Source organism: Neodothiora populina (genome assembly GCF_041146345.1).
Source record: "Neodothiora populina strain CPC 39397 chromosome Unknown canker_contig_15, whole genome shotgun sequence".
NCBI lineage: Eukaryota > Fungi > Ascomycota > Dothideomycetes > Dothideales > Dothioraceae > Neodothiora > Neodothiora populina.
Window position 1 is genome coordinate 2,453,138 of NW_027191413.1, and position 18,935 is coordinate 2,472,072.

Below are 18,935 nucleotides of genomic sequence, written 5' to 3' on the forward strand. Positions count from 1 at the left end.
TGCTTGGTGCTGGTGCTGGTGCTGGTGCTTTCGTGCTGAACGTGCGGACAGGGTGGTCAGAGTGTCCGGTCCAGTGGGCAGATGGACAGGCTCCAACTTTGCGCTTGGTGCGAACGTTGCGTCGGCGGCGAAGCTTGGGCGAAATACAGTACAGTAGTTCCAGACGGGTACTAGTGGTGGTGGTGTTTGCTACAAGAGTACCTTACAGTGCAGACTACCTTACTTAGCGAAGATGGATGCACAGTATTGTCTATGTCTTGGACTGCTACAAGCTGATCTGGGTGAATGATGCTGAGGAGAAATTTACGTGAACTGATGATGGTGCAGAAAAGGCGGAATCAACGGATAAGATGGTTTGGATCAAGTCCACGACTGGAGGAGTGAAATGAGCAAATTGCTGACCTTGTTCGCGATAGGGGGAAAAAAGGGGACAAAGCACGCGCGAGGCAGCAACGCCGACTGGGCGGGATGGTGGTGTTGCGATGCCGCGCTGTCAGGTAGGGCTTAGTCGCTTGTCAGGGCTTTCATCTAGAGCTACTTAAGGTATGCAAGGCGAACGTCGGCACAAAACGCTAATTTACTCGATGCACCACTCTTGCTTTCGATGCATAAAAATTTTCCTTCGTGTACAGAGATACCTTGTTGTGATATGCCGAAGCCATGACACAACCATCTCGATGCACAGATGCCTGCACATTTCGAGTCGATTGATCCCTTCACTTTTGTCTTACATGTGCTTATACATATCTCAGCTCCCCACAAGATAGCCTTGACAGACTGTCGACTTGTCCTGAAACCGCATGCTGCAGATCAAGCAGTTTTCAGCTTCAGAGAAAGCTGGCGGACACGCGATCGGCCAGCCAGCCAGCCAGCCATTCCCGTCCTTGCATACAGTGTCTACTGGAGTGCATGATTGGGGCCACAGTATCTAGCCAATAGGGTAGCTACCTGATTTGGCTCCATGGGCTTCCTGACATTGGCGTGATGCCATTCTAGGTTAATTGCGGGTACTTCGCAGCGGGGAGCCAAATACTGGTCAATCCGCCCGTCTGGTCCAAAAGCAATGAAGCGGAGCCAAGCATGATAGCCAGGGACGGGAGGGTCTTATGGGTGGTCCTGACGTCGAGTCATGACGCTACTTCTCCACGTCTCTGACGAAGCTCATTGCTGATGATCGGCTGTGTGAGGTGATGTTGTCCTCATCGATGAATGTGGATCTATTACTAGGGCTGCAGGTACGTCTGCAATGGCTCTGCTTTCTATCCTATATGATACGTCCAGCCAGACGACGACGACTCGACATGAGCTTGGCTGAATCACACGCGTCCTCGATACCGGAAGGCCAGCGGGTTGTTCGTATGCCGAGTCGTGCGCAGGTACAATAAAAAATTGTAGGATTTCACACCTGGGGTGGCTTATCTGCCTTTGGCCAGTGCTATAATTGCTTCTTTACCGAGCCTTTCTTACTCCGGCAGCTTGAACATTCGTAGTATACGAGAGTAAGGGCCACATTGAAGCGCCGCTCGCGCTTGAGAGAGCAAGAATTGCTTATGCCTGAGCTGATACACCTGCCTTCCGACTGCGGCGCAGCCGTTAGAATTCGGACTCAGCATACCTTACCGTAGTGTGATGTTTGCTTCTGATAAGGAAGCTTCACGAGCCACAGCGCCAGCGCCTGCGCGTTCATTGCAAACACTCGCTCGTCTACGCGGCGAATTGTGGGGGGATGTCAGTCAGCCGGAGTTTGTCCTTTATTTGTATTAGAGTACTTGCTCAAAGACCCCAACGTCTATGCGACTCCTGCCGCAGAACTAACTTCATCCGATCGTGACTTGTGCTGGATGATCAGCAGAGAGATCACAGATTCTACAATTAGAAGCGGGGTCATGAATACTGTACTTCTGTCTAGAGTGCACAATCATGATGCTGTAATACAGCGTCAAGATGTTGTGTTGTCCGCTCATACTTACCTACTCTGTGCTCAAGAAACCATAGCAGTACTTTGAACCATTTGATCAATCTGGTTGACAGACGGACCGGCGCGACGAGATCACTGGTCAACCAAGTCCAGCAAGCTTCTGAAACGGCCGCAATGATAAGATAAGAGCTCCGTCAATACCTGAGCTGACAACAAATAGTCTTAAGCAGCTTCTTGTTTGCAGCGCCATGTCTCCGTACAAGACCTCATCAGAACTAGCTCCATTGATGTTCTCCGGTCCTAATATGGAACCACTGATCTGCAAGATCTTTTTCCGTTTAGGTGGCTTGCAATATGGTGACACAGGTACCATCACGCCATGCGTCGCACACTTATCGTCAATCTCAACTAGGCGTCGAGGCAATAGTTTCTAATATCTCTGTTTTACTTTGTAGCAGGATTGAATGAATCTCAGGAACCACCAACCCTTACAGTTGGTCGAGCTATGGATGGTATCGGGGCCTGCGCCTAAACTCATAGAATGAGCTAGCGAAACTTTGAAGTATCCCGCCAGGCGGCACTTCCTGCAAGACGAGCTGGGGTCGAGCAAGCCATCATATCTCAGTGTTTGGATACGTCTCTTATCTCGCAATTGTTTCCTCGAAGCACACTACTCAGCATGATAGTCTGCCTCCGCACACCTCCGCGCGGCTGTTCTTGTGTCGATACCTCACAAGGATCCGCTCAGGATCATGGTTGTGCATCTTTGCTCCAAACTTTCTGGCACGAGGCTTGAGCTTGGAGGCAGACTCCGTTGAGATTGCGGAGTACTACGGTTATATTCCTTCCTGTACTTGGGGTATTGAAGTGTCGTTCCAGAGCAGAGACTGGTAATTCCCTGCCGCAGGGTGAGCGATGTACCAAGTCGTCTTGTATCAGCTCAAGTCGTCTCGTCCTCTGTGCTTTCATCAGACAAGAGCCTATCCTATCAGGACTTTGTCAAGTCCGCGGCCACAGCATGGTTTATGCCTCGCTGGTGGACGTCTTGCTGACTACCTGGTTCACTGTATCAGTGCCCCTAGTCCAGACTTACATGCTGGCTATGCAAAGGACATCGCTTTCGAAAATCCCTCGACTTCAGTGTTGCGATTAAGGTGATACTATGCTTTCCTGGGGCACCAAGTCAGTAGTCGTCACATAGGTGTCACATTATCCATGTGCTTTCACGTACGGCCAGAGGCAGCTGAGACCAAGGCATCCCGTCCGCTCTGCCATATTTAAGCAGTTGACCGGTAGATTAGTACTAGGGTAGGTGACTACCTGGGAATCCCTACTGCTGTACGTTGTGTATCCTTTTGTTTCTCTTTGCTCTGTCTATCGTTTTTTGGTCTTCGTCGGTTCGATCGAGTACAATGCCTAGGATAACAAATTCGGATACGAGTATATGGCTTGTGGTATTGTGTTCTGTCACCATACGAAGCCTTTGCCAGCGACTCCCATCATGTGTACCTTTGCTGCAGTGTGGTGCCATACATTCTGCGTGAATCCCTCCGGAATCTCGCTCATTGAAAGACAGTCATGTCTGCATTCGAGCATGTGCCTGAGTTGTACCATGTTCAGATGGTCAGGTCAAAGGAGGGTCGCATTTCAAACCTGTGGCCTGAAGTCAAGAGGAACAACGACGAAAACGAGGAATTGATGTAGGGAAATACAGCTTTATATAGTCCTCTTGATGTCAGTCTTGTCAGACTCGTCTACAAGCAGGTGAGTGATGGTTATACCATCGATCAACATTTACGAGATTCGACATCAAGGACAGGGTTGCCCTGCAGAAGATCCCGACCAGGGGCAATCTGGGCAGTCAGCACCGCATACCAAATTCCCTGCACGACGATAGAGACCTGTAGGTCAGAACGCACATCACTTGGAAGTATATGGATGATAACACCAGAATCATGTATTGTCTCATGCCAACCACAGTACATTATATTTTCAACAGATTGATAAAGAATAAGTTGCCAGGATGGACCTGCTCTACGAGGCCATGTGCCCGGCTATCATCGGCATGTGGAAGAAAAGAGTGGAGTCTCATGTACTTGCAGGCCCCACACCCTTCGCCCTATATCGGTCGGGCAATGATGATAATAACATGGATCTCTCTTCGTCTCTTTTCTTAGAAGCTTCCCTTGCTTTGCAGGTAGATTCTTTTACGGTAGGTCATCACAGTAAGCAAAGTGAAAGGAGAACCGCAGACAGAGGCATTATCTCTTCTCGATATCTCTCCCTCTCGTTCTCTCGACGCTCTCCATACACATAGCCTTATCTTATATTTCGTCGCGGTAAGTCATTCTCGCCGATATCTCATTCTGCCTCTCTCATCATCGCCGTCACAGTCCCTCTCCTTCAATCGTCAAGTTCAAAGACTTGTGCGCAGTCTGCAATGGCCGAGAAAAGCATACCTACCAGCATCCTCATAGTCGGCTCCGGCGTCTTCGGCCTCGGCACCGCCTATTCACTGACTCAAAACCCCCTGTTCGCGTCGACGAAGATCACGCTTCTGGACCGGCTACCATTCCCCGCCGCCGACGCCGCCAGCGTCGACACGTCGCGCATCGTCAGAGCCGACTACGCAGACATTGCATACTCGTCGCTGGCGTTCGAGGCCCAGGAGAAATGGCGCAAGGAATGGTGGGGGCAGAACGGCATCTATCACGAGCCGGGACTGGCGGTTATCTGCAACAGTGCCGACGAGGCGGGTGTGGGCAATGGCGAGCTCGGCCGCGAGTATATGAGGAAGAGCATGGCGAACGTGACGGCGCTGGGATTGAAGCCTGGCAAGAAGAGCGAGGGAGGCGAGGTCGAGGCGCTGGAGTCCACGGATGATATCAGACGCGTGTGCGGCAAGCTCGCTGCTGGTAGCGGCACAACGAAGGAAAAGAAAGCGCACTCTGCAATCGGCGACTTTGGGTACGTCAACTGGCGCTCCGGCTGGGCGGATGCCGAAGCGGGACTCGTTGCTCTCCTTACCAAAGTGGAAGCCACCAAGCGCGTCACTTTCCTGCACGGCACTGTGACTCGTCTGCACTTCTCCGACGACAGTGTGAGAGGCGTCGAGGCACAGCTCGCGGGACAAGAGTCCACGAGCAAGACCCTGACAGCAGACCTCGTCTTCCTCGCCACAGGCGCCTGGACGCCCGCTCTAATTGACACACGAGGAGTGTGCAGCGCAACAGGCCAAGTCCTGACCTACATGCGCATAACAGACGCGGAAGAATCGCAGCTCGCGCACAACCCGACCATCCTCAACGAATCCAGCGGCCTCTTCATCATCCCGCCGCGCAAGAACCTTCTGAAAGTCGCGCGCCACGGCTACGGCTACGCGAACCCAACCACGATCGCGCATCCAGAGCGTCCCGGCGAGGAAATCACCGTCTCGCTGCCCCGAACACACATCTCCACCCCGGACCTCGCCGTGCCAACGGAAGGCCAAGTAGCCTGCAGGAAGTTCGTCTCGGAGCTGTTCCCCTCGCTCGCGCACCGCCCGTTCACGCACTCGCGCATCTGCTGGTACACGGACACCGCCAAAGGCGACTGGCTGATCACCTACCATCCGAAGTACAAGAACCTGTTTGTCGCGACGGGCGGCAGCGGGCACGCGTACAAGTACCTGCCTGTCATTGGAGACAACGTCGTGCAGACGATCCTGGGTAAGACGCCGGAGTTGTTCAGGGGCAAGTGGGAGTGGCCTGCTGTCAGGGGCGTCGAGGATCAGGTGTGGACTGAGGATTGGAGGGGTGGCAGGAAGGGGATGGTGCTTGACGAGGAGCTCAGGGCGGGCTTGGAGGTCAAGAGCAAGCTATGAGTGGTCTTGCGTCTATCCTTCGATCAAGACGACAACTAAAGGTTTTGGAGGAGTTGCGTAGATGTAGACAGAGTCCACCGTTGTATATAGAGGAAGGGAATATGTGCGCACGAAGCAATATATCGAGTCACCCTTGTAGACGCGGACACATTAGGCATATTGGCCCCTGGTCTTATCAGAGTAAGCCGGCCGGCAATATAGAGCAGCTGATGACATTCAAAGAAGCAGACACAATCACACAAAAAGACTAATGGAACGGAACAGATCAAGTTTTTTCTAGAATGGAATTTCTTAACAGCTAATTTTAAGCCATCCATTCGCTACACATCGATGAACCAGGGCCTCACCAAATGCTAAAAAGGCAACTGGCTCATCGAGTGTCTCTGACTTGTTAGTTGTATTGTCACATGTATTCGTCGTGGGTCCTCGTCTTGTCTTGCCCCGCCACCCGTAGACTACCACCAAAAATCCCATCTGTCGCGCTCAAAACACACACAAGTTCTTCTAGCACCGATCTCCTCCCATCATGTCAGTCTGTTTTATTGCCACCAGTAATCAATCTGAACGCAAGGCCCTACCAAAGTGGCGGCCGCAAAAGTAGAAGAAAGTTGGGGAAAAACATCGCCATCTCGAAAAGCCAGCACTCCCTGAGAGGGGGCGACTTCCTAGTGGTGCAGAAGAAAGGGCTATTGTGAAAGGGAAAAATCAAAAGAAGAAGGATTCATCCGAAAAGCCATACGCCGAGGGCTATCGATCCGAAACCGAGCGCCATGCTATGCAAAAGTGACAATCGTCTTTGCTGAACGACTTTAGAGCTGGTGGTCTTCTTGGAGTTCCATTCTAGCATCCGAAGATCAGTTCGAGAGGCGGCATAACCTCACCAAAGACGGGTAAAGTACATCCGGAGATGCTTTCTGTTTTACAAGTGCCTAAAGAGTCTCATCGCGAGTCAAGACCTGGTGCTCATGACTTGCGGAAATCGCTGAGCACGGGGTAGATGAGCTCGAACGCTTGGTAGATTTCCTCACGAACTTTTGCGCCGGTGAGAACAATCTTGCCTGAGACGAAAATGAGAAGAACCTAGTTCGAAAGTCAGTCAAGTTGCCAAGCACGCATCGGTGTCAGTGGCATCTTACGATCTTGGGCTTCATCATTCTGTAGATCAGACCAGGGAACAGCTCAGGCTCATAAGAGCTGAACATGTGATGGCGACTGGCAAGACCTTCCAGACGGATAGGGAACTTGATGTCGCAGGAGCCGACGATGTTCTGGATTTTGAAGTCTGTGAACTTGGCATTGAAGCCGAGCTTCTGAATGATGCGCGCATACTTGCGCGAGGCCAACTTGGAATCATCCTCGGACTTTGCACCGGTGACGACCATCTTGCCAGAGGCGAAGATTAGAGCGGTGGTCTTGGGTTCGCGGATACGCATGATGACAGCGGCGAAACGCTAGAAGAAAGAAAAGAAAAAGTTCAGCCAAATGCCCAGACAAATCAATGTCGTTGATTTGGTAGGAATAATTACCTTTGGGTTGTATTCAGCGTTACGGGCGTGAAGGGCGATCGTCTTGAGATCGAGTCTGCAGTCAAGGTTTACGGTGGCAACAATGTTCCTTTGAAAGCGATCACAGTCAAAACCAAGTTTCGAAAGACAACATGCGCTGAGGCAAGAAAAAAGAAGAAGCGAGGTGAATACTCACTGCAACGTGGGCACAATGCCGCTGACACCCTGACCGGCACCTGGCGTAGCAGCTGGAGTTGCGGGAGTCACCCCAGGGCCGCTTGCGGCGTTTGCTCCTGGCTGCTGAGCCGATCCGTTCGCGTACCCATTCAAGCTTGCCTGCTGCGATCCATCTTTCTCAGATGAAGGTGGGGTCAACTGGCCAGCACCACCTGGGAAGGACAAACTGCCCGGGGCAGTGAAGTTCTTGGCCTGAGCCGCGGTGGACGGGTGGGTCATGATGGGGTTGCTGTTCTCCATCGTTGCGCGCGTGAGATCCGAAACTGGTTTTGGTTTTTTGGTACGACTTGAGGTTTGAAACGTCAAGAGGCGAAGCAGTCTGAATGTCACGATTGTCAGGACAACTGTAAGAACGGAGAAGGTGTTTGGTTTCAGATGTAGGTGAAGGTGTGCCGCAACAGATCATGAAGCGAGTAGAGACAGACGATGATAGGTCTGTTGGGAGGGGTAAAGTGGCTGGTGACGCTAACGTTGCGAAAGTGGTCGCGCAGTGTATTGTCGATGACTGTCTATTTGATTCTTCTTGTGGAGTGAATAGACCGTACCGTTAGTGGGAGATGAACAACCAAATGTGTCCCCTACAATCGCTGCTAATCAGGCGATGTGATATGGAATCGACTGGATCTCTGTGTCAAGAGAGAGCGCAGTTGATGAGTATAAGAGAGAGAGAGAGAGAGAGAGAGAGAGAGAGAGAGAGAAGGTGTTGTGATGAAGGCGATGCCAGCAAGCCTTCTACTTTCTTCTTGGGATGAGAGAAACGGAGAATGAGCAAGTAAATGCTGCTGCTGTTGCTTCGCGGATGTGCAATGTGTTTGCGTGCCAAGCCCTTATGACGTTTTGCAGTGAAGCGCGTAGCGTGTGACGGCTGCGGTTATAGTGAACAGCGAAGGCGCGACCCCAAGATTTATTTGAGAATTAATCAAAGACAAATTATGACAGGAGAAGAAAGCGCAACGAGTGTATTGCAGCTGTATCTTCAGGTATAATCTGTGGTCTTGGAGGGGTGGAAAGTGGGTTGAGGCACCGTTGTTAATAAGATCCGCAAGCTCGGGGAGGAATTTCGCGAGCGAGGGTGAGGGGGTTTGGGGACTCTTATAGTCGCCGCCCTCCGCCCAACCCTTCCCAAAGCGGACTTGACCTGCCAAGTCACGTGCGCCGATCTCCGAGTGTAATGCAATCTCTGACTCACCCCGGCCGATAACTTTACCAAACGAGCACTGGTGCACCTTTAGAACCCGCAGCGAATAAATCAAATCCGGCGCGCGTCTGCAGGCACGTTGAAATTACAATACTTGCCTTTTCCAACTTGCCCAACCTGTCAGTCGCATGAAGAAGAGTATTGAGCGACTCTGGGTTGCCATGCCGTGAAGCAATACCACATCATTCTTTGATCTCTTTTCTGGAGATTCATCCATCGCCCCTTGCCACCTGTCCCAACCCAAGCAGCCACGCGTTTTGCCGCCCCCCTGCCGGCACCGGGCCCAATGCAGATAAGACACTTGTTCCAATCTCATTGAGCGTCAAGAGGGAACCGTCCAATGGGGTTTTCTCGCATCTTACTGTAATTTTGTGTCTTGTAAGCAACACATGCGCTCACCTGTGATCACGCTTTTTGTAAAAGGTAGAGGAGTTAGTGGCTGGTTGGGTCACAGAGTAGAGAGTGGTGAGGGAAAAGAAAGAATTGATGGAAGCGCCGGGATTTCAAGGAGGCGTCAAATTCGCCGCTGTGCTAACGCGTCTCCCGTCGCCCCTTTAGCTGGGACGCACTGACCCGCCCCTGATAGTTATGGCCACTCACGATGCAGAAAATGGATGTGCTGCATTCTGCTCTGCGGTATACAAGCAGTGTGGTATTATCGATACGCCAGCAATAAGTTCCTCAAGTGTGAGCAAACAACGATGATTTGTACGACTCTGGACGGTACCGTTTAATGAGCTTCTTGCCAAGAGCTTTAGAAAGCGTTCCGTTCCCTGTTTGCACATGCCTAGCGAGGCTTTCTGGTCGCATGCGAGCCTCTTACTGAAGCGTAAAGCCCGCCGGGATTGACCAATGAGACGAGCGAAAAGTCAACGTGATCGCTGGATAGAAGCTCAATCCGCCCCGTCGACGTCAAAAAGTAAAGCTGCGAGAAGACGACGACAGAGGTTGGGGGTCTGTGATAGTAAAACAGCAAAGAAATACGAATGTCTTTCCGACAGCAGAGGTTTTCTTGTTCTCTGTGACCACTCAACTCCGAAATCCAATTTGTTTTCCGGTGAATACACTACAGTCGGTGTACGGTTGCACGACGACTACAGCCAGTGCTTCTTAAATCGGTGGTCTCACGTCACATCACTGCTATACCGGACAAAAGTCCCACCAAATCAACTCTTTCTGTCTGACTCCATTCCGCCCGACTACACCACTTGAAATTGCGCATTTGATACCATTGGACGAATCAGACCACGACAAAACCCATCGAATAGCCCAGCCCAGCCCAGCACAGCAAAATGTCTTCGCAACCACTCCTCCAGACTGCACCAGGTAAATACTACCGTCTTGCCCTCTCTCCTCTCCCTCCTCCTCCACCTCCTCCTTCTTTATCCAACAACTAACCCCGCGAACCAGGCAAACGCATCGCCCTGCCCACGCGCGTCGAGCCCAAAGTCTTCTTCGCCAACGAGCGCACCTTCCTCTCATGGCTAAACTTCACCGTGATCCTCGGCGGCCTCGCCATCGGGCTATTGAACTTCGGCGACCGCGTCGGCCAGATCTCCGCCGGGCTCTTCACTCTGGTCGCAATGGCTACCATGGTGTATGCGCTTGTTACGTTCCATTGGCGCGCTAAGAGTATTCGCATGAGGGGCCAGAGCGGGTTCGATGATCGCTTTGGACCCTCTGTGCTGGCTGTTGCGTTGCTTTGTGCTGTGGTTGTTAATTTCGTGTTGAGGATTACTGCTGGGCCGAAGAAGGATTAGGATGAGGATGCATTGATGGGGGTTTCAGGTGAGAGGGCGGGGGAGAGAGGGGTTTGGTCCTGAAGCATGTATAAATGAAAGCAAGGAACACAGAAGACGGCGAGGAATACATGACACGGCGCTGCGAGGAATGCACATATCACAATTCAACACACCCGCGGTCGCACGCACGAGGGAGAGGGAGACGAGTACAGCAGAGATAATGGTCTGAAGTACCAAGGACCGGAGAGAGTACCCAGACGATACCATTGCCAAGATATGAGTTGTGTGTTTATATATATCAATGAGAGGGCTTTGCTTTTTGTAATACTGTTTACTCGGTTCGCGAGTCTTGTGCATTCAGGTCGAGGACTCATTAGACACTTCGAGGTGCTCGCCGGGTGACTCGCTCTTTACTCGTCATCACAGCTGTTTCACAGGACACAGTGTAGAGTACAAGTACAGTATGGGACATACAGCCACTATCGGCTCTTCATTATGTACCACCTTCCAGCTATTTGTTCAACTCTTTTGGACAGCCACCGAGCAGGCGTAGGACATGTCATGAGTATTGTATAACCCAATAAAACCAAAGACGAAAACGCCAATTGCCCGATGCATGCATGTCAAAGACAAAGACTCATCTAATCATCCCAGATTGTTGTCCGCATGTGTACCTTTCCACTCATAGCGCTCAACTCGTCTGCTCGAGCTCATTCTCCTTCCACCCTCCGACTTTCCTTCCGCCTTCCTTTCTCTTGACTCTGCATGTCATGCCCACTTCCTTGTCCCAGATGAACTGCCAAATGACACCGGTCCAACTGTCGTGTCGCGGAAGATCGCGATAAAACTCCTTGGCGATCTCGTGCAACGCAGGGAGTCTGGACCACGGAATTGCTGGAAAGTCGTGATGCTCGTTGTGAAGGCCAACGTTGTAGGTGAAGAAGTTTAGGGGTCCGTAGTAGGAAAAGGTCTCTGGAACAGGAATGCCCTCCTTAGGGTCTCTGGCGCGCTTGTTCTCTAGCGAGGAGCGCTCAAAGACGTAGTGTTCGGCAATAAAGTGACCAGCACACGGATGAAGAGATCCAGCGAGGAAACTGCTCAGAACAAAGTACCCGACGGCTTTCCCACCCCAGGTCTGGACCATGAGGTAGTCCACAAGCAGTTGCACGACAACATTGAGGGCGTGGACGCGGGTCAATGGGATCTGGTAGACCATCATGGGTCGCAGGGCGTAGAAGAGGATCTGAAAGGTGCAGAAGAAGGCTTTGCCGGCAATGGAGTCGAGGAAGAAGGCTTCGAAGGCGGTGGGCAGGTCGGTGTCCAGGCCATCCACACCAAGGGACTTGTGATGGGTCAGGTGGTAAGGCTGTGTCTCTAGTCAGCATTGTCGAGAGTGTCAAATAATAGAATCCACGTACTCTGAAAGAGGCCGAGTATGGGATGCCAATGGGCAGATTGGCAACGATGGCAAAAAGTCGGTTCGCCAATCCCGACTTGAACGCCAGATTGTGTGAGATCTCGTGGATAGCAAGAAAGAGGTTTTGGTTGGCCGTGGCTCCGATGATATAGGCAGTCAAGAAGAAGCGCCACGAAAAGAAAGGCGTATCACGTAGTAGGTAGGCGCATAGGAATTGGAGAGAGACGACACCAATGACGATGGGGACAGTCAATGGCTCGGGACCGCATAGCTTCAGGACCTGTTGCGTATTGTAAGCGCTACGTCTATTGTAGTCGATCAGATGCGCCATACCTCAGGATGAGCCTTGATGATGGCCATTCTCCGTGACCGATGAGGCTCCTCAGTATATGTCCAGAAGAAGTTGCCCTCATCAGTGGGCAGGTGGGCACGAGAGTCCAAGTCCTGCTCGGAGACATCGCTCTTGTTGACAGTGACTTTACGAAGGCTGGCAGTGTCCTCTGCTGGCGCCATCATGGTGGTCGTGGTGGCGGTAGCAGTCGAGTCGATCATTTTGGTTATGTTTCGACGGCGACTCTAGTAGGGCAGTGTTTACACACAAAGCCAAAAGATGGGAGACAAGATACAAGGAAGAGAAGTCTCACAGATGCAGCATCGTCACAGGGAGAAAGAAGGTCAAGAACAGAGCACAGCAGAGCTGATAAGAGGAAAGGCTGATCTGCCGACCTGTCAAGATGGCTCGAGTGGAAACAAAAATGCGGGCGGACGCGTGGAGTTGGAGCTGCTCCTGCCGCATTCAGGGCTCGAGCAGGGAGTGGGAGTCAGGAACACGGCTTGGCAAGGGTCCAACAAGTCTCGCCATGTCGCCAGAGCATAAGGCCACTGGTCACTGGAATCTGCTCCACAAGTCCGCAGCCAGAGACCCGCAATAAATGTCTAAATGTCGTCTCGGACCAGCCCATGGTGGCGAATAATGGTCGATCTCGAGGTAAAGCGTGAATCGGGAGTGAATGCTTTTGTTTACTTTTTGGTACCTCTCGGGATCGACATGTTTGGTGTGAGAAAAGAAAGCAACCACTACTAATAATCATCACCTCTACTGACAACCTCTTTACAGTTTGGTCGTAACAAGATGGTCTGCGAAATGATGTTAGCAACCGCAGTGATGGATCTGTTTCGTGCACAGCGCACTAGACTACTTACGTGCTCGAACTGTGCAGTGTATGAGCCCTTGATGTCGCACAGAGGAGGGTAGTCTGCCACGATGCCTGACTGGACAAGGTTGTTCAACTGGTAGCAGATTAGCTTCTAGTGGATCCCTTGGATGATACAAGCAACAGGACTCACTCCGAGAAGGTATTTGTCGTTGCCAAGACGGTCGAGATATCTCCTGCAGAAAGGAAGAGTGCCAAAGTTCTTCTCGATACTCCTCAGCAGAGTCTTGGCGCTCGCTGTTCGCAGAGGCACGCGCGGAGCATCCGCGATCATAGCATAGTGACTCGTCTCCATGTCCTCTCTGACGTATCCCTTTCCGGTGGAGCCAAAAGTCTCAATGGCAAAAGTCTCGCCTTCCTCCATCTTGGTTTGGTCTCCACCCTTGACGATAGGCACGCTCTTGCTTCCGTGGATGGAGAACTGCTTGATGTCGTGGCCGTTCAGGTTGCGAATGCACTTGACGGGATATGTCTTGCCACCGATCTCGCACTCGTACGACTCCATAGCCTCCTGGATGGCGGCACCAATGTCCGACATGCGCACGTCAATTCCAGCCTCGCGGATACCCGTGTTCGTGGCGTCCTTGACAGCGGCGAGCAGGTTGTCGTAGACGGGATCGAAGGTCATGGTGAAGGCACTGTCGACGATGCGTCCATTGATGTGAGCGCCAAAGTCGACCTTCATGACATCTCCCTGCTGCAGGACCATCTTGTTTCCAGCGTTGGGTGTGTAATGTGCGGCGCAGTGGTTGATGCTGAGACCGGTAGGGAAACCCATGCCACCCTTGAGATTGTCGCCTTCCTCGAGGCCCTGGTGGCCGGTGAGAGCTCGCACGCCGTTCTCGATGCCCTCGGCGATCTCGGTCAAGGTCTGGCCGGGCTTGATGTTCTTCTGAGCCCACTGTCGCACCTGTCGGTGGACCTCTGCGCCCTGTCGGTATTCGGTGAGGTAGTCGTTGCTCATGCGGTCCAGGTATCTCTTCTCCTCGCTGGTGGTTCGGTAGGAGTTGTCGTTGACGTACTCGCAGATTTCCCCCTCAGGGTAGATGGCGTTGGGAAAGAGGTTGGCGACGGGAACGGTGGGTGGTGAAGTCTGGCTCTTTGCGGCTGCGGATGCCGCAGTCTTCTTCTTCTTCTTGCGGGGCTTTCTCTTCTTCTTCTTCGCTGCTCCGTCGCCAGCCTCGGCGGCTCCCTCTGCGTCTTCGCCTCCATCTTCCGAGTCCTCGGCTTCGGGCTGGCCGTTTGTTGGCTTCTCCTCTGCTGCAGCTGGCTTGGGGTCCACTGGACTGGTCAGCTATGTGTGCACTGGCAACGCAGACCAAAGCTCACACTTCAGGTCGGAGACGCCGTTTGTGGCATCAGCGACCGCAGCCATGATGGCGCAGGTAAGCCTCCTCTCTCACGCCGAGCGCGACAGGTGTGCCAATATGTATATAGAGGCAGAAGGTCCTCGGTATTGCTGAAGGACAGTGTGCAAACGTCGGGTTGATGGGAGATATAGTGGGGGTGAGAGAGAGATGCAACTATCTAATTATCTCAGTTGCCAGAAAAGTCGCCCGTTGCAGTAAAGCATTCGGCTGTAAGCCGGAGCTTCGGTGCTGCGAGATCCGAAATCAAGATAAACCTCGGGCGATGTTTGTTTCCCATCAATTCTGCTAGAGAGAAGATCAGATCTGATCTCGGTCTTATCAGATGTCGTGGCAGAGACGGAAGCAGCAGGGCGAGCCGTGCACGAGGAAAGTCGTAGTACGTCACTGCGAACACCGGCGACTTATCCCCATTGAGGCTATCAGAGGGAATATCAATGCCTTGCTGTATTTGATGCTGCAGTAGAAGGGGGAGGTCTATATCTTTCTCGGCATCTGTTCTTGTTTCTTGGTGTTGTTGACTTGACTTCTCCATCGCAGCGGAATGAGGCATGCCACTCGATCCGTCACGATACCAGCGTTCGCTGAGGAGCTGCTTCTCCCACACTCTTCTTCGCCATAATTACTATCCTAGTCATCGTCATAGCCACTGGACTACTGCAGCAGCGTCTCCTTCCATTCCATCAACAACGCAGCATCAGAGACCTTTCCGGCGCACCTTCCACTCTTCACAGCCCCGCTGTGACACCGCCGCTGGTGGCCTACCGGATCACTATGAGACACTCGAGTTGCAGAGCAATGCCTCGCCGACCGACATAAAGAAGTGAGCATCTCTTCTGCACACCAGCACTATGGCCATTCCATCAGTAAAACGGCCAGAAAAAGACTAACAAGCAGGACCCACCCCTAGACAATTCTACAAACTAAGCAAAGCCCACCACCCAGACCGCAACCCCTCGGACCCAAACGCCTCGAACCGCTTCGTCAAGATCACCGAAGCCTACTCGGTGCTAGGCAGCCAAGACAAACGCGCCCGCTACGACCGCGACTTCTTCCGCAGCAACCCCCACCATCACCACTCTCCCCAAGGCGGCCGCCACAGACCCACGGGCTCCTACAGCAGCAGCAGCAGCAGCAGCAGCAGCAGCAGCAACAGCGACGCCTACTCCGGCCCGGGCGGGCGCCCAGCATCAGGACTCAGCAAACGGCGCACGCAGTTCAAAGGCCCGCCGCCCTCGTTCTACCGCAGCGGAGGCTGGGGGACGCAGAGCGCCAAACGAGCGGAACACGCGTCGCGGGCCTCGCACGCCGCCCACGAGGAACAACAACATGCGCCGCAGCCACGGCCACCTCCGGGGACAGGTCCCGCGGGCTTCGCGCAGGGCTACGGCGACGACGTGCCGCACTTTGACCGCGAGGGCCACAGGCGCACGCATGAGTCTGTCGAGCGCACTAGACATCAGACCAAGCGGCGCACGAAGGGCGAGGTGGCGCTCGATGAGATGCGCGATACGGGGCCCAGCATGCTGTTTAATTTCATTTTGATCTCGGGTATCTTGACGCTGGTGTTTGGGGTCAGTGGTGCCGTTCTCAGGGGTCCGTCGGCGGCTTCGTCGTCGTCTAGTGGTGGCGGCGTGGTCGCTACTAGGAAACGTCAGGCTGCCGTGTCGTCGTAGTCGGTTCTTGGACCCACATGATCCATGGATGGGAGAGCAAAGAGAAGGAAAATGATCAACAGGGACGGAAGCAATAGTCAGTCTCCACGAGGAGAAAGAAGACAGTATATAAGAGGTGGAGAAGTGCATGCGAGCGCGGAAAGGAGACACAGATACATGCACATGGCAAACAAAAAAACCAGTCAAACCTCAAACTCGTTCATCAGAACACAACTGAGGGGCAAGGGTTCTATAATTCTTCTTCTTCTTCTTCTTCTTCTTCATTTCTCTTGTTTCTAGTCCTCCCAAATTATGACCCAAAAAAAGGGGACAGAAAAAGCCAAGTCCCAACACGCTGTCAAGACGCGATCGTGGGGAGGAAAATCCCTGCTGCGTTCGGCGTGCCTTCTTCTACCTTTTTCCGGTCCTTCCCTTTGCTTTCTTTCCCTTCTCGTAGTTTACGTACATACATATATACAAGAATGAAAAGACACTTAACCCTCAAAGGTCAAGCTGGTGCCGACCTTGTGGCCGGCCTCGTTGAGCTTGGCGGTGTCGAGAGAGAGACCGAGACCGACGGTGACACCACGGTTGATCTTGGTGTTGTAGGCGAGAGCGGCGATACCGCGGTCGTTGATCTTGGCCTGTGATTCGCGTGTACATCGTCAGCATTCCGGTTTTTTTTAATTGAGAGAAAAGGACATCTTACCTTTGCGAAAGACAGAGGGTCAAGCTTGTACTTGGTGGCAACCTCGAGACCGAGGGACTTGCCGCCCTGGAGGTCGTAGGTGGCCTTGGCGCCAGCCTCGACGTTGGAGTTGACCTTCTGGTAGTAGCTGGCAGAGACGACGCTGAGGTTCTGGATGGCCATGACGCTGGCGGTGAAGGTGGGGTGCTGGTAACCGGCACCGGCGCTGTAGCGGGTGATGGCGGCCTTGGAGACGTCGTAGCCGGCCTCGGCACCGACGACGAAGCCCTCGTGGCCGACAGCGGCATCGATGAGGGCGTTGATGTTGCCGGCGGCACCGTGGTCAAGGAAGGCACGGGCGTGGAGGTTGGGCTGCTTGAAGGTGAGGTTGAGCTTCTGGGCGGCCTTGCTGGGGTTGCTGGGGTTGAAGAGGTTCTGGAACTCGGCCTTCACGGGTTGCGACATGACGCTGGCAAGCTCAACCTTGGTGTCGAGGATAGCCTGGGTGGTCCAGCCCTGGGTGACGGTGATTCCTGGATTCATGGCGTAAGTAAGATATAGATTGTGATTCCACTTCTGCTGCTGCAAATCAAGCTGCGACGGGGACTGGGACGGGGACTGGGACGGGGGCCGGGACGGGGGCCGGGACGGGGGCTCTGCATCATTGCTGTCTTGATCCGATTGCCCTTCAACGGACGCCTGGAGAGGTCTGCTCAGGAGTGCAAGGTGTAGCGCATGGCGAGTTGATGAGAGGAGCGGGAAGGAAAGACGGCTGAACAGTAAAAAAGGTGGTGGTCGCATACCCTGAGGCTTGAGAGTGTACTTTCCCTCGACCTGTTTTTCGCATTTGTTTGTCAGTCTTCGATTTCTTCTTTTCTGTCATGCTTCTCGTCGCTCCGATGAGAACGACATGGAGATGGTGCGACGAAGCGATGGTGGTAGACTTACGGAGCCGGCGGTGGCACCGTCGAAAGCCTGCTTGCCCTTGACGTTGACATTGGCGCCGTTGGGAGCCTTGAGCTTGACCTCGAGGTTGGCTATTGGCGCATGTTAGAAAGTATTTCTAGGAGCTGTGTATGCCCATGCTGGCGGTGCAAATGCCAGGCGTGGACTTCCTGATCGAAGGGGAAACATGCCAGCCTGGGTGTGGTAGAAGTCCTTGTTGATAAGCTATGACATCAACAAAAGTCAGCTTGACCGCATATATCAGAAGCGCCCCAGATCCAGAGTTCTCTTACGTCGTTGGCGGCCTTTGCAATGTCGGAGAAGGCAGGAATGGGGAGGGAAGCCGGGGTTGCGACAAAGGGAACGCCCGCGGGCTTGGAGATGTCGGAGAAGTCTGCAATGGCCATTGTGATGGAGAGAGGGGGGGATAGATGATCTTGGAGAAGTGTGGAGAAGTGTATGGGATATACAGAGGTAAGAAAGAAAGAGAGAGAGAGAGAGCTGGAGGTGTTTAGGGAACTCGGACGATTGCTGCGAATGGATCTTTACGCACCGTGAGAAGCTCGGACCAGCCGTCGCAGCTTCCGCTCTCTCACTCTGCCTCTGTCTGCACCCACCTGTGTGCTGGCTCTTTCTGTTTCCCTGTGCTTAAACCTTCCTTACCTGGAGCTGCAGCCACAGTACAAACTGCCTCCGCGCCTCCGGACTTGACCCGTTGCCCGCAGCAGCCTTCACTGCAAGTTACCTACCTTACTACCGAATCATCGGCGAATCACGGGCTCCAGGCAAGCGCGTGCGTCATGTTTTCCCTTGCCTGCATGTTTTCCAAGCTGGAGCACCGCGGATCAATCAATCTGAGCAGAGGGCAAGTGAGCCAACCTGGTTTTCATCAATCTATCATCGAAGCAAATCATCGTTATAGTCGACCCTGCCAGTTCTCAGCGTCTCTCGAGTGTCAAGAGACAACAGTCGTCGTCTACCATGAGCCTGACCACACTGCAAACACAAGGTGTCATGAACAAAACAAAAGGCAGGATGCTGCCGAACGGGGCAAAATTCGTCGTGTACAATTGCATGCTCTTTAATCTACCAAAAGTCCTGTCTCTTTTGAGGTAGCACATCCGTCTACCCATCCTCTCCCAACGCCATCGGTATAATGGAAGCAATTGAGTCACATGAATAAAATT

The 18,935-nt window shown here is 52.9% G+C and overlaps 7 protein-coding genes across 8 annotated transcripts; 3 read left to right on the top strand and 4 right to left on the bottom strand.

Moving 5' to 3' along the window:
* Positions 1 to 4,358: 4,358 nt before the first annotated feature.
* On the top strand, positions 4,359 to 5,780 carry AAFC00_003175 (uncharacterized protein; the record flags this gene model as incomplete). Its single annotated transcript, XM_069342615.1, has 1 exon — positions 4,359 to 5,780. The coding sequence occupies one exon, from the start codon at positions 4,359 to 4,361 to the stop codon at positions 5,778 to 5,780; it is 1,422 nt and encodes a 473-aa protein (XP_069199119.1).
* A 963-nt stretch (positions 5,781 to 6,743) lies between these two features.
* Positions 6,744 to 7,762, bottom strand: AAFC00_003176 (uncharacterized protein; the record flags this gene model as incomplete). The annotated part of the gene is made up of 4 exons (XM_069342616.1): positions 6,744 to 6,860; positions 6,917 to 7,231; positions 7,307 to 7,394; positions 7,482 to 7,762. 4 exons carry the CDS (start codon positions 7,760 to 7,762, stop codon positions 6,744 to 6,746), a joined length of 801 nt encoding a protein of 266 aa, XP_069199120.1.
* Positions 7,763 to 10,012: 2,250 nt separating this feature from the next.
* AAFC00_003177 (uncharacterized protein) lies at positions 10,013 to 10,480 on the top strand (the record flags this gene model as incomplete). Its single annotated transcript, XM_069342617.1, has 2 exons — positions 10,013 to 10,046; positions 10,131 to 10,480. The coding sequence occupies 2 exons, from the start codon at positions 10,013 to 10,015 to the stop codon at positions 10,478 to 10,480; spliced, it is 384 nt and encodes a 127-aa protein (XP_069199121.1).
* A 673-nt stretch (positions 10,481 to 11,153) lies between these two features.
* Positions 11,154 to 12,431, bottom strand: AAFC00_003178 (uncharacterized protein; the record flags this gene model as incomplete). The annotated part of the gene is made up of 3 exons (XM_069342618.1): positions 11,154 to 11,828; positions 11,881 to 12,159; positions 12,213 to 12,431. 3 exons carry the CDS (start codon positions 12,429 to 12,431, stop codon positions 11,154 to 11,156), a joined length of 1,173 nt encoding a protein of 390 aa, XP_069199122.1.
* Positions 12,432 to 12,959: 528 nt separating this feature from the next.
* AAFC00_003179 (uncharacterized protein) lies at positions 12,960 to 14,468 on the bottom strand (the record flags this gene model as incomplete). The annotated part of the gene is made up of 4 exons (XM_069342619.1): positions 12,960 to 13,016; positions 13,083 to 13,169; positions 13,227 to 14,374; positions 14,423 to 14,468. 4 exons carry the CDS (start codon positions 14,466 to 14,468, stop codon positions 12,960 to 12,962), a joined length of 1,338 nt encoding a protein of 445 aa, XP_069199123.1.
* A 543-nt stretch (positions 14,469 to 15,011) lies between these two features.
* AAFC00_003180 (uncharacterized protein) lies at positions 15,012 to 16,136 on the top strand (the record flags this gene model as incomplete). Its single annotated transcript, XM_069342620.1, has 2 exons — positions 15,012 to 15,283; positions 15,371 to 16,136. 2 exons carry the CDS (start codon positions 15,012 to 15,014, stop codon positions 16,134 to 16,136), a joined length of 1,038 nt encoding a protein of 345 aa, XP_069199124.1.
* A 473-nt stretch (positions 16,137 to 16,609) lies between these two features.
* Positions 16,610 to 18,155, bottom strand: AAFC00_003181 (uncharacterized protein; the record flags this gene model as incomplete). 2 transcript variants are annotated; one of them, XM_069342621.1, is made up of 6 exons in its annotated part: positions 16,610 to 16,759; positions 16,825 to 17,336; positions 17,607 to 17,637; positions 17,752 to 17,840; positions 17,940 to 17,973; positions 18,042 to 18,155. In XM_069342621.1, 6 exons carry the CDS (start codon positions 18,153 to 18,155, stop codon positions 16,610 to 16,612), a joined length of 930 nt encoding a protein of 309 aa, XP_069199126.1. The 2 variants fall into 2 exon arrangements, with proteins under 2 accessions (XP_069199126.1, XP_069199125.1); XM_069348069.1 differs by having other exon boundaries at positions 16,825 to 17,637.
* Between the last annotated feature and the right edge of the window lie 780 nt (positions 18,156 to 18,935).